Raw genomic sequence first — 13,465 nt, 5'->3', positions numbered from 1 at the left:
GTCTAAAAAAATAAACAAGCAAAAACACCTAAACTTCTAGGAAAATAAGTGCAACCCAAAGCCCCCATTTTTGGCACTGCTGATTATCTCGGAGCAGCTGTACTAGGATGTGAACAGCAGACACGAACTTCTCAAAGAGCTAGTGAAGAGTTACTGGATACCAGAACAGCACGCTGGATAACTAGCTAATGCTGCTTATTTAAAATAAATAGGCTTGCTCTACATACTTTAATTGGCTGACTGAGAAACTCTCTGGAAGGGTAATGCCAGGCGCTGGGCTCCCAGACGTGGCCCAGATCCTGGGTGAGGGGCTCAGACGCTGCGCTCCAGCTTCCGGCAGCGACACTGCACACCACTGGACTCAGGAGCAGGTGCTCCATGAGGGCCGCTGCACTCACAGCAGCCCCAGCGTCTCCTGGCCACTGGGACCAAGAAGCCGGGGCTCAGTCACGGCAAACAAGCACAGGAAGGGCTGAAGTCAGGTCTGCGAACCTTGAGGGAAAAGGAGAGCACACCGAGGAGGAGGGGCGGGACGGCAAGAGGGCAGCGGGCGCCAGGACACCACAGAGAGTCCCCCTCGCAAAGCAGCAGCCGCCACCGGGGCAGAGTTCTGTGGCCGCATTCCAACTGGGCGAGCCTGATGTACAGCCCACCTGACTCCCGTGCGGTCACCTAGCTGGACCTCCGTCTACTCTGAAGACAGGCCTGCATGCAGAGACGTGCACCAAGGCCCTGGCCGCAGGTGGCGCGGCGCCCGCCGTCCAGGCTGACGTGAACACTAGCTCTCCCTGCCCAGCAAAAAGGCCTAACAAGCGCCTCCTGCTTGCAAGGACAAGGGCGTTATCCCAGGCCCTGCCCGCCTCAGGCTCCAGGACACTGTGGAGCCCAGATGCCTGTCAGCACGTCCTGCTTGAAGCGGCGGCAGCTCCATGAGACTGGAGCCCAGCTTGTCACTTCTAACGCTCGTGAAATAGCTGACAGAGGGTTTATGTGGAAACTGTGACTGCAATAAATTAAATGCTCGTTAAGTTTCTAAATGCCTGCTGTATGCATTTATTCCTAAAACAGAAAGCTTAAAGCTAGGAGTGGACTGCTTTTCTTAAATACCAACTAAGACGTCGTCCTTCGATAAGCCAAGATACCTGGAACAAATTTTTCTTCAGTCAATGGATGACTGACAAGGAGTATAACAATAAATAGTCCTCAAACTAATCTCCTACTTTTTCTTGAAGCAGCACTCCTTGAACGGAGAAAGTACATTGTAAACGTTAAAAGAAAAATAAGCCACTAAGTCACTCTTTGATATTGTGATATAAATGAAGGTATGCAGTCCTTACATCTTCTGCACAGACAATTACAGAAGCATCTCAGACATGCTTGGGGAGAGGGCGCTGATCAATGGAGTATGGCATGCAGCTAAAACCATGTTCGGGATCATATTTAAAAATGGACAAAATTCCAAAATGCCATGCATGTCTGTTCCCCCAAACAAAAATTTAATGACCAAATAAAAAGCAAGACAAGTGACCACATCTAGTGAGTAAGAGGCATTATCATTTCCCTGAGGTTTCATCAAGCAAATATGGCATTTTTAGAAGACAAAAAGCTCAAGGTTGAGGAATAAAGGACAGCTTTGGGTAAAACAAAGGAAATATGTGAAAAGGAGAATAAAAGAACTTTTAAAATAAACAGAGCAAAGAAAATAATCCTAACTCCCTGAAAAACAACAAGAAAAAAAGTTTCTTGTTCCTTATTAAAACACTGTTTTATATCACTTTCTCTGGATAATTAGGAAATTAAATACTGTTTTTCTGATTGTACAAGAAAAGATATGTCCAAATATACTTGAGCACTGAACATATATTTCCGCACTGCCCAGCACTGCCCTAAGTTCATAGCGCCTTAAAAATATTCAGCCTTGGGCTGACCTTTGGGACAGAGATCACATACAGTACTACCATTACGGGGCAAAGCAAATATATTTTTTAAAAATCAGCGCTTGAAAACAACCTTGTCTCATGTCCACATGATGCCAGGAGAGTCAGTCCATGGCCCCCATGTTAGCACAGATCTTAGAAACACATGAAGTTACAATATTTTAAGTGATGATAGCATATGCAGCCTATTATGTAGATATCAATCTTATGTTATGAACCTACATATGTTACGGGTTCCACATGAGACACGAACAACTCAAGGTACTAATTTGGGGAAATTCTCAGCATTGCATGATCTAAACCCACAAGGGTGGGTCAGCCAGTTGGGGGGGGCTGTTTCACAGTGGACGTGAGCTGGGAAGACCCCTTGCCAAGCCAGGCTGAGGCTGGCCACTGTGTTTTATACAAAACGGACATGAGCGTGAGTAAGAGAGGAGAACTGTCATTTTAAAACAAAAATGAAACCCAGACAAACAAAAAGGGCTGGAGAGAAGCAGAGACAAGCTTTGGCTACACAGTCATAGCATTAAAGTGCTGCAAGGTTCCCATGAGGGTGAAAAGATAGAAAGTAAGATGTAGGAACAGCCGGGAGTGGGTGGCTGGCGCTGACCAGGCAGCGGGGCCTGGCATGGCTTAGGCCAGGCGGGGAGGCCAGGCTCCAGGCCTGGGGTGCTCACAGCCCGGGCCAGCTTCGTGTCGGGCAGGCTTGCCCCCCCCAGTCTAACCTGCAGTGGTTTATTATCTGGAAGTAAGCGCTTCACTCCTGGCTACACGCAGGACAACAGACAAGCTGTGTGTGCATTTCCAAATGCTGCTTCTTTGTTTAAAAAGACAGGGGCATCTAAAAGCCTTTAGGAAAGCGGATAAGCTCTCGTCTTCTTCCCTTTCAGTTAGCAGACAGGCCCCTGGGTGGGAAGTGGGAAGGTGGGGGGAGGGAGGTGGGAGGTGGGAGAGGCCCCCGGCAAGCACAGCCTGGAGGTGAGGGGGGGTGGCCAGAGCTGGACAGGGCCCTTTGCTTGATGCACCTCGTGGAAGCGACATGCCGGCCCGGCCGGCCTTGCGACTCACAGACTTGGGCTGGACCCTCAAGAAGACCCGTCTAGAGCAGCGGTCCACGGTGGCGGCCCACTTCCGCTCTGCTGCCTCCTTCTCCAGCAAGCACCGCGCCAGGTCCTGCCTCTCGGCCTTGCTCAGGCCCCAAGCCGGCGGGGCCAGGCCCGGGGCTCCGTGGAGGCCACGCTCCCGCGCACAGGTGAGGATGAGCTCGCCAGCCGAGGCGCGCCCCCGGACCCTCCTGCCCCCCGGGGGTCTCTGCCTCAGCAGCTGCAGGCCACGGGCGGTGCCGCCGGCGCCCGTCCCGGAGGGGCGCTGACAGAGGAAAGCTCTGGAACACGAGTGATCGGCCTCCATTCTCCTCGCACGGATGTGCTTCGCGACACTCCGCGCCTCGTCCAGGGACACAAGACGGTGGCGCCTGCGTCCGGGGCCCTCAGAGAGGCCCGCGCCGCCTGTACTTACCCCGTGGCTCAGAGACCCGAGACCCTTCTTGAGCTCCCCCTCGGTCAGTGAGCGGGAGACCTTCTGTGCCTTTCCCTCTTCCGGGCAGGAGAAGAAAGCCCCCGCCTTCCGACTCTCTCCTCTGCTGAAGGTTTTGACCAACTTCCGGCCAGGCGTCCAGGCGTCCAGGCTGCTGGACGGTGGAGAGGGGGCGAGGGCGTCTGCATCATCTTCCGGGGCCTTCTCGGGGCAGCCCTCAAAGGAGAAGGGTTTCTTGTGCACCCCGGCGTAAAGGGCAGGCCTCCCGCCCAGGCCTGGGGGGCTCTCAGGCGCGGGCTGCTCCCCACCTGCAGGGGAGCCAACAGAGATGCGTGTGAGTCGCCATGCTGCAGCCAGCAGCCGACACAGAGGCCGGAGGCCCGGCTCAAGCGGCAGCTGGGCAAGCCTGTGGCTTCACTCATGCCAAACGCAGAGAGGCTTGGGCTACAGTTTTCCTGAGGGACCGAGCACCTACAGGGACCTGCTGAAATGTCGTCTGTCCTCACCAGCTCCCCGGGCTTACAGCATGGCCTCCTGAAAGCCCCGGCGCACTACGCAGGCTGGCTGACGCATGGCCAAGCCGCTGCTCACGTCACCAAAGGAAGGGGTGTGGAACGCCAGAAAGGGCGGCTGCCTGCAGGAAAGAGCAGCGCAGCGGGGGCCTGGGGCTCCCCGCCAGGCTCCCCACGCAGGCCCTGCTCGGACGCGACACACAAGCAGGCCGTGCAGAGCCGCTCCGCCGCGCTCCAGCTCTCGGAGCCTGCCCAGGCCAGGGGGCGAGCCAGGCCTCTGGGCCCAGGGGAAGGTTTGGACTTGTTGGCAGTAAAGTGAGTTCTTTTCGGCATGTGTTGTGCGAACAGATGTGAGGGGAACAGTAGGCGGGCGGGTGCGGTGACCCCAAATGCCCGTGCGCTTCAGCTGCAAGGAAACTGCTCAGCACAGCAGCTTTCCCCAGCTCTGCTGCCAAGAGGAAAAAGCAGCAAGTTCCTTGGCATCCAACGCACCCACTGGGCTACGGGCCAGGGCAGGGCAATGCCGGGGTGAAGGGGCAGTGGCCCCTGTCAGGGAGGCGACTGCAATGGAAGAGGGACATGCCTTACCCTGCCACACAGATGAGAAAACTGCTCTGCCAATTCTGGCCCAAGGTAGGCATTAAAGCAACGTCGAGGAGACAGGTGGGAGAATGGGGAGTGGGGCAGAGAAGAGAGGCAGTGTCCTGCCCAAAGCAGGAAGGCCGTCGATGGCTCGGGGTCTTTCGAGGAGTGTGGCAGGCCCAGGGTGCTGACCAGGACTCGCCGGGCCGGTTTCCTGCCCGTCCTCAGACAAACGAGGGGCAGAGACCAAGGATCCTGGCCTTGCTGGATGCAAGAGGGCATCTCCCCCACAGCTGGGACCCAGCGGTGGCTCTGAGGAAGGAAGGGCGAGGGCAAAGGCTCTGGCCAGCCCGAGGTCCCAAAAGCCTCTGGGTCAGGCGGGCCCGCCTCTGGGCAGCGGCCTGGAGCTTTTGGACTGTCATGGGCAGTCGCAAGAGCCGGGTACTGCCCCCTGTTTCTGGTAAGGAGCCTGGAGGTTAGCAAATGCCTGGCCTGTGGGGAGGGTCCTGGCAATGCAGCCTGAGGACCTTGGAGCACCGGCTGCCCGTAGTCTCAGCACCCCCTCAGGCTGCGGGTCCAGCCACCCTGCAGGCAGTGAGGCTCCAGGGGAGACCCCACCCCACCGCAGCCAGGGGCTACGAGCACTGAAGGAGGGGCGGCGGCCTCTGGTTTCCCATCTGCGGGGGACCCCGGCCAAGCAGCGTGCCTCAAGGGAGCATGGAAATGGGCACTTCACGGGCTGAAAAGGGCTGCCCAGAAGCGCTTCTCGCCGGGGCAAGCCCGGGGTGGGAGAGGGGCCCGGCCTGGCCTGCTGGGGCTCCGGGAGGGGACCGAGGAAGGAAGAGGCCTCTGTCCAGTTTCCTCGATTTTAAGACGAGGCTGCTGAGCACCCTGCCTCCAGGGCTGCTCTGAGGACTGCACCTAGACAGGTACAGAGAAGGGCCTGGCAGGGGAGGCTGTCGGAACACCGCTGCTCTCAGCGCAGACAGAAGTCAGAGGAGAGGCAGCCGGAACGAGGGTGGATGCAGTGACTCCTTCCTGCAGGATGGCAGCTGGCCTGAAGCGGGCACTGGAGCCCCCAGAAACGCCCCGGGCAGGCAGGCTCCCCAAGTCCCTCTTCTCACCCAGAGGAATTGGTGCTATTGCCTTCCTTTTCCAACTGTGTTTCTCTGCTATAGATGAATTGATAAATTCTGACAGAAATATAGAAATCAGGTTTCCACTTCTGTCAAATATCTTTCTGTGGGAAGGCGCAGCACTTGGCAGAGTAAGGCAGTGATCCATGCCGCTTGTGGGGAGGCAGCACGGGCCTGCACCTGACTCCCACCAGGCCCTGGCAGACGCACCTGAGCTGCCCTGCAGGTGCCGCCTGCAGGTGCCACCCCACATGCTCGCCCTTGTGTCCCCAGCAGCCCTGAGTGACTTCTTGAGGGTCTCTGCCAGGAGGGGAGGGATGTGCAAAGCTGGAAAACACCCTAGGGTCAAAGCAGCCTCCAGGCCAAACACAGCCCCGGAATCATGCCAGCACTAAGCGTGAGAGCTTGGCCATAAAGTACGTCTATCTCCTCGTTCTTTTCCCTTCCGGCCCCTCTTGCTCAGGGACCCCCTCACCTTCAGTATTCCTCTAGAGCGTTTAAACTGACAAAAACATCAGGAGATAACAAAAATAAAAATAACGGGAAATCTTCATCTGTGCAAATATGGGGAAATTCGGTTCACTATACTGCTCAATCTACCATGTACAACAGACAGCCTCTACAACGATCACTTAAAAATCAACACGCTCAAGTTCTGAAATTCCTCCCAACACAGATGCAACATTTTGACAAGTAATGCATCTTTAAAGGCATTATCTTCTCCAATTCATTTAACATTTTTTTCCCAACTGGGAAAATCTTTCATTTTACCCTTTTGGGGTAATTTTACAATTGCATCAAATGCACATTACAAATAAGGAGAGAGACAAATAAGGTTGGAATTTAGACCGTCATAATTCTACGTCAAGGCTGACGGTTGCCGACAGCAACCCGAGGTACCTGCTCGTGGCTCCTGAACACGCGTCTCTAAAGCCTAACAGAACCGAGACTTGAGACAGTTTACGGGGAGGGCAAACCGCCTTGGTCTGTGCACGGTCTAAGTGCCCCACTGCTAGAGGTTTGCGCGTGGTCTAAGTGCCCCACTACTAGAGGTTTGCGCGGGATGGGGCAGAGGAAACATCCGGCCCGGGGGCCTACGTGAAGAGCTCGAGCATGCCTCAGCTCCACCTGGGCCACACCTGGGGGTCCGGCCGCATTCCGTGACACTCAAATGACAGACCCAGGACGCCATGCCGGCCCGCCCGCCTGACTCTTCCACTGAGGCTCTGACCCATGTGACTGCAGTGCGCGGCCAGGGCAGAGTGCGCGCTTTTACCTTCTGGGCTGGGCTTTTTCATCTCTTCCACCCGAATGAGCTTCTTTCTCACTCTGCGAGTAGAGCTGACCAGCTTGTGGAGCTTCTTAAACTTCACCGACTCCTCCGTGTCATCATCCGATGGTTCTCTTGACTGGCAAAGAAGCAAAGGAAAGCTGATCAGAAAACTGCTCCAGCACTGGGCCCCAGCCGGGAGAAGACTGCCTGGTCGCTAGCCGGGCCCAGCAGGCTCGCCACACACCACTCAGGAGGTCCGTCTCCTGGGGAGCTCCGTGGACTGGCCCAGGCTGCCCACCGCCACCATCAGCGACTTCTCCAAACCAAAATCCTGTTGGCTTTTTCCATTCCTCCCGGAAAATCAGAGCCAGCAGGGTGGGCAAGAAGACACAGTGGCCGGCCACCGCCAGGAGCTCCCTGCCACAGCACGGCCCCCGTCCGCCTCTCCTGCTCGTGCCGCCTGCTTGGGCGGGGAGCAGTGCCTGCGGTCCTCCGAGGGATGGGGCGAAGCAGACCTTCCCCACACAGTCCAGTCCACGTCCCCCAGCATCCCGTCTCATTTCCAGGGCGCTCAGGCCCAGCTGTTTCCCCTCAAGAATCACACATTACAGAGCAGGGAAAAAATTCTCCCTCAGCAGCAGTGGCTCCAGCTCAAACAATCCTCCCCTTGTGAACAGAACGACGGTTCCGTCTCCAAGTTAGCAACATTCAATAGGCTGCTTCCTGTTTTATCTGCTCAAAACGCGAGAAAAGCAAGGCAGATTCGACCCACAGCGCAAGGGCGGCGTCCTCAGCATGCTGCGCTCTCGCAGCATCCCCACTCGTCCTTCACACCCACGTCTTCCCTCCTTCCCTTTTTACCCTGGCCATTAGGCTTACAGCGTTTCTCTTCCTAACTTAAAATGGTAAAAAGTAAACTAATAAGCACGGCTGCTATGCATGCTGGCAGTTGTCTGGTGTGGACTCCACGCTTCTCGGCTGGTGTGTGATGCAGTGGCCGGGGTGGCTGACCAGAGGCGCGCGCGGCTGGCCCAGCATGTGGGGTTACGTGGCAAGACTAAGGCACGTTCTGCCTTTCTGCTGTAGCTCAGGAGCTCAGTAGTGCTAACTGAAGGAAACCAACATTACGTCACAAAAGTTCTGAGTGCACGGCAGTGGCACACACTAGACCATGTCTGACTTTTCCAACAAAACTTTTTGAAGTCAAGACAAAAACAAAATGACCCAGGCAAACAGCGAGCTTCTCCTTGCTGGGTGGGGAGGGTGAAGCGCAAGGAGAAAGGAGGCTTGGGCATCTCAGGCCAAAGGCCACAGGCCACAGTGGGCCCTGAGGGAGAAGCCAAACGGGCAGCCAGGACGAGCAGCTCCTCATTCACTGCTTTCACAAGGCTATCTTTTTTTAGAAACATGATCTCTTTAGAATTTTCAAGTGATTATTTTTCTAAAAATTGAAGGTTTGGGAGGTGTTTGCCATTCACAAATGACAGCACATGGCAAATAAGAACTTTCTTCACATTTTCACAATTTGGGCAGTAGACAAAACAGATGCAGTGCAACTAATACGATGAAAAAGCAAGTTAAAAACCAAGGTCATTCTATAGAAGTTTCCTCTTGTGTCAGCCAAGAAGTCACCTGAGTTCAACAGTGCATCCCCAAGGACACGCATCACTAACGGAGAGGTGCTGAGTGTTCATTTCTTGCTGAATCCAGAGGAAAAGAGGTCTGAAATGTTTGCATCTACATTCTTCCTACAGATGTTTTAACATAAGGATGCTATAAAAGGCATGCATTTTTTTTGAACTAAGGAGAAGAACCTAAATTCCTCATTTCATATTTCTACATTTAAGCATGGGCCACCTCCCAAATGCTGCAAATAAGATATTGTGTCTTTTTATGAAGGAATATACCACAAGGGATGGGAGTATGGGGATATTTTTTTAATTAAGAAAAATAAAAATACATGAATTAAAAAATTTTTAATTAAAAAATAGATTTCTATTAAAGAAATCTTTCCACCTGGAGGAACTTTGTAGAAGGTGAAATAAACCTGTATTATATATAAGGAGAATGACTGGTCCCATGAAACAGGCTCAGAACTACCAGAAAACAGGTTTTAAGTAAACTAAAATGGAAAAGTGACAGAAGCGTGAGGTGGTGGCTGCATCCTGCCTCGCCCCAGCAGGAAAGCAGAGGGCTCACCTTGAAACCAGCCGACTAGGGCTCTGCCCAGAAGCTGGGTCCACCTACTGACAACAGAAACGCTCCGGCCTGAGGAGGGCCCATTCTCCACCAGGAAGCCCACGTGGCTGGCCTGATTACGCTGGCCAGCTCTGCGTAGTGGTTCTGTGGTGAGCGCAAGTGTTTCCTTTCTGGTTTCCATGGCAACATGACATCAGCCTGCAGACAGCTGGCTCCACAGTTTCAAAGCATAACAAATGGCCCAAACCAAGGCCCAGAACCGAGCTGCTTAAAGAGACAGCGCCGGCGGCCGGAGGCTGGAGCCCAGCGGGCACATGAGGGAGGGCACTGCCTCCCTGCGGACTCTTCTGGAACAAGTGTGTCCTGCACACATCTGCAGTGTTCCAACAGGGAAGACAACCCGGCTGCTGCACCCCAACAAATGTGGCCCCGTGCTGCCTGGACGCTGGGCTGCTGAGCTGGTACCACGGCCGCCCGCCCTGTGCAGAAACCTGCTCCCAGCCCCGGCGCCCCCACGCTGCCCCCACGCTGCCCCCAGAGCGCCCACAGCCACCCTCAGAAAGCCCGATAGAGTCGAGCCTCCCCAGGAGGCTCTGACGTGGAGAACACACCAGCTCCAGAGTCCACACAATGGTCTCTCGAGGGTCTAGCAAGAACCCAGCACACACGTCAGACCCCTGGGCCTCTCTGCCAACAGCGCTCAGCTTAAAAGAAAAGTTGCCAGGCCGCGGGCCAAGCGCCACAGCTCAGCGTGGCTCGGGCCCCACTTCACCCCTTCACCAGGGCAGGACAGAGGCAGAGGAGCCGAGGGGAGGCAGGGCACGGCCCAGCAGAGCAGTCCAAAGGGTGGGGGACTCACCGGCTTCGGCATTGAGCAGCTGGGGAGGGTCCTGTACAAGGTCGGCGCCTGCGCCCCCACTCGAGGTGCCTCGGCCCGCTCGGCAGCCAGGAGCACGCACTCCGCACACGCTCCTGGAGTTACATGCTCAACAGGCTCCGCGCGCTCCGTGGCCGAGGCAGGCGGGTGAGGACGCTGGATTCAATTAGCTGCTCTGCTCGCGCACCCCAGCGACTCGCTAACTGCACCACTCGTGAGAAGGCAAGTCATCGGCTCTCAGCAAATCCATTCACCGCAGGGAAGAAGGGAGTGTTGTCCATGGCAAACAATCCCCGTTTTCAGTGACGAAGCTCGCTGACCTCCTGCTGGCCTCTGGTTCCTTAATTACTGTCCATGGAATTCCAGAGAAAGGAGAAAAGAACGCGAGGCTGAGCAGACCCAGGAGGACTGACGCGGCAAAGCCCCGACCCGCCGAGGGGCGTCTCGGCTGGAAAGGGCAGGCACCTTCCAGCGGTTATTTTTGAAATCGCTGGATTAAAACTTATGATTTTGGCTTCTCCTAGACTTGCAGCTTTCTCCCTCCCCATTCCTTTTCCTATTTTTGCTATGACAGGAAACACAGGCTATTTCCCTGTCTCTGATGCTTCTAAAACGGCCCCAGCAAATCACCCCGTGGTCACTGCCCGGCCCCCGGGAAACGGGTCTGGGGCAGTCTTGGGTGGGGCACGAGGACGAGTGGGTGGGACCTCCTCGTGCTCTCGCAACAAGGCACAGGCAGGGGCCACGTCACCACGCCTGTGCCTGCAGGAGGGTGGGCGCTGCCCGGCCCGGGGGTCTCTCCCACTCCAAGGGTCCCTGCGCCCGCTGTGTAGGACTCACCAGTGAGTGCAACTACTGGCCCTCCCAAGGATGGCAGAGGGGCAGGTCAGAGGCACCTGGGGGCCAGCGAGACTACAAACCAAAGTGGGGCCTGAAGCCCCAGCGAAAGGCCGCGCCTCACAATCAGCGTCCCCGTCCTCAGAGGCAGTCCCTGTGTTCCCCCAGGAAGGCCTGGCCCGCTCACAGATCCCATCCTGCCCTCTGCAGCTTCGTAGACATGCCCTCCTCCTGCACCCACCAACGGGTCCAACGCCCACAATTACACACAATGGAGCCGCACACACCTGAGGCAGCACCGCCTTGTCACACACCACAGGCTGTGCAGACGCCGGGGACATGGCGGCAAGCAGATGGCGTCCTTACACGCACGGGTCAAACCCTAATGCACGTCGGGAGGACGGAAGGGTTTCAGTACCGAGGGCAGGTCCCGCCACAACTGGGCCTGCACGTGAGGCCGTGGGGCTGGGGGCGCCACCCTCCCTCGTGGAGCCTCCCCACACGATACCAGAGCTGCTCCCGACTGTCCACCTTCAGTCCTCTCCGAGGGGACACGCCAGCTGAAGGACTGGAGCAAACCACCTCGCGCTCCTGCATGTAGAGCTGGCCGAGCACGTCCCAGGGCTGTCATCTTAAAAACTATGTCTGCACAATTACCAGCCGGTCAGCACGTGCTGCGTAAACCTGAGGCTCCTTCTGGTTGTCAGTGACCGGAATTCAAACACCAAATCCTTAAAATCCGCCATTCTGGGTGCTGCGTAAAACCAGAGGCAAGGAAAGACCTGCACCTTTGCAAGCTGGTGGTGGGCCCAGGTTGGACCCAGCGACTCTGGGCAGGGCCAGGGGCCAGGCCTCGGCCCATCGCCAACAGAACGCGGCAAGCACTGGTTTCCTGGCTTCTCGCGCTTTAAAACCGGCCTAGGGACGGGTCCCGCAGGCTGCTGAGCTCCGCACTAGAGCCGGGCTCAGAGCTTCCCCAGGCTCGCCACAGCTGCCCGGCCCACCGCGCCCCGATGCTCGCGCACCCATGTGCACACCGTAGTGAGCCCTGGGTGCCTCTCACGGCCCCCGCCACCTCCCCTGGGAAGCTTTTCTGCCTTTCATCTCCTTGGGATACTATGTCTTTTAATAACATTGTTTATTTTTTATTACACATTAAATCTATGTAATTACAGAAAATTTGGGAAATGTAGAAACACTCAGGAAAAAGAATAATCCGATCTCGCATTCAGTTAGAAAAATTGGTAAATCCTGGTGCTTTTCTCCCACATGTGCACACGCAGCCCGCCACGCCGTGGGGTTTATTTAGAAGGCTGCCTTGCAGACCACTAGGCTCTGCTCCGCGTGGCGCCCACGGGCACCCCTTGCCCAGCAACAGGCACGGAACCGGAGCGGGAGCACCGCCCGGGCCAGAGCCGCCCTCTGAAGTGCGGGGACGCACAGCGTTCCTTCACGGAAACACGGAAGCCCCCTGTGTCGACACTCAAGCTCCAGAACCGCTTTTAAAAAGAGATGTTCTGCTTTCGGTTCGAGGAGGCCAGACTGCAACTTTCCGCAGTCGTCCCACACCCGCCGCCTCGGCGGTGCCTGCACTGGACCCCAGGGAGATGCAGGTCGCCCCGCGGTGGGGACATCGCCGCCCCGACCCTCTCCAAAGACAGCGGTTTTGACAGCGCCAAGGCAAGGGCGACCGGACGGGCCCACGGCCACCCCTCAGGTGGCGCCCTCGGCTGCCCCAAAGACGCAGGAGAAGCAGCAGCCCAGGGTGCCAGCCTTCAGCCAACCCCTGTGAGGGACGTCAGGCTGCGGGTCCAGCCCGCGGCTGCAGCCAGGACGTGCGACGGCAGCAGTGGCACAGGGAGGCCTCGGGGGCCATGCTGTAGAGCACAGGTGACAGCCAAAGCCACACAGCAAAGCAGGTTTCAGGTGAACAAATACTTGACAAATGCAATATCACAAGCTGGTGGTACTGCAAATAATAATATGGTTTCCAGTTTTTCAGAACTATAAACAAAAATTCTATGAACACTTTATAGTAAAACTCCAACACATGCTTTTCTTTTAGAATGATTAAACTGAGGAATTAGTGGGTAAAAGAATGGGCATACCTTGAAAGTTTTTGATGTATATTAAAAATGTGTTCTGAAAACAGGTTTATTATTTCAGAATCTCACCAGCAGCATAAAAAGAGCCTGACTGGCCACACCATTGCCAAAAGTGAGCACTACAGTATCTTTCTCACTTAGGTACGTAAAACCATTACTAGGCGCTAAGCAGGTACTTCCTGAAGGTGCCGAGCAAGTGCCCTGGGAGAGAAGAGAACACGAGCCCAGAGGATGGCACTGCCCGGGGCGTGTGCCTGAGCGGTTCTGCAATGGGATGAATGCAAAGGGAAGCAGAACCAAGCAGCCGGGATATGCAGGAGGATGGGCGGGCATGCGCGGCCCTGCGGAGCCCATGTGTCCTTTGGCCAGGCCCTGGACCCCGACAGGAAGTGCTGGCCAGCCAGGGCCGCCGCCTCTGCACAGCGCGTGACGCCTGCTGCCAACGGCCCCGTGTCGCGGAGCTCGACTTCC

General features: G+C 56.1%; 1 protein-coding gene across 4 annotated transcripts in view; it reads right to left on the bottom strand.

Moving 5' to 3' along the window:
* The window catches only part of SASH1 (SAM and SH3 domain containing 1), a 730,341-nt gene that overhangs the window by 20,907 nt on the left and 695,969 nt on the right, over nt 1-13,465 (bottom strand). For 3 of the 4 annotated variants that reach the window (XM_058307627.1, XM_058307628.2, XM_058307626.1), the window contains 2 exons: nt 6,980-7,112; nt 3,456-3,781 (listed from right to left, as the gene is read on the bottom strand). In XM_058307627.1, coding sequence (XP_058163610.1) covers nt 3,456-3,781; nt 6,980-7,112 — 459 coding nt within the window. Of the gene's footprint in view, nt 1-3,005; nt 3,782-6,979; nt 7,113-13,465 lie in introns of all 4 variants that reach the window. The other variant, XM_058307625.1, reaches the window with a different exon arrangement.

The sequence above is a fragment of the Dasypus novemcinctus genome, chromosome 11 (assembly GCF_030445035.2).
Source record: "Dasypus novemcinctus isolate mDasNov1 chromosome 11, mDasNov1.1.hap2, whole genome shotgun sequence".
Classification (NCBI taxonomy): Eukaryota; Metazoa; Chordata; class Mammalia; order Cingulata; family Dasypodidae; genus Dasypus; species Dasypus novemcinctus.
The sequence above is the reverse complement of the archived record's forward strand: the minus strand, read 5'-3'. Positions and strand labels throughout refer to the sequence as shown.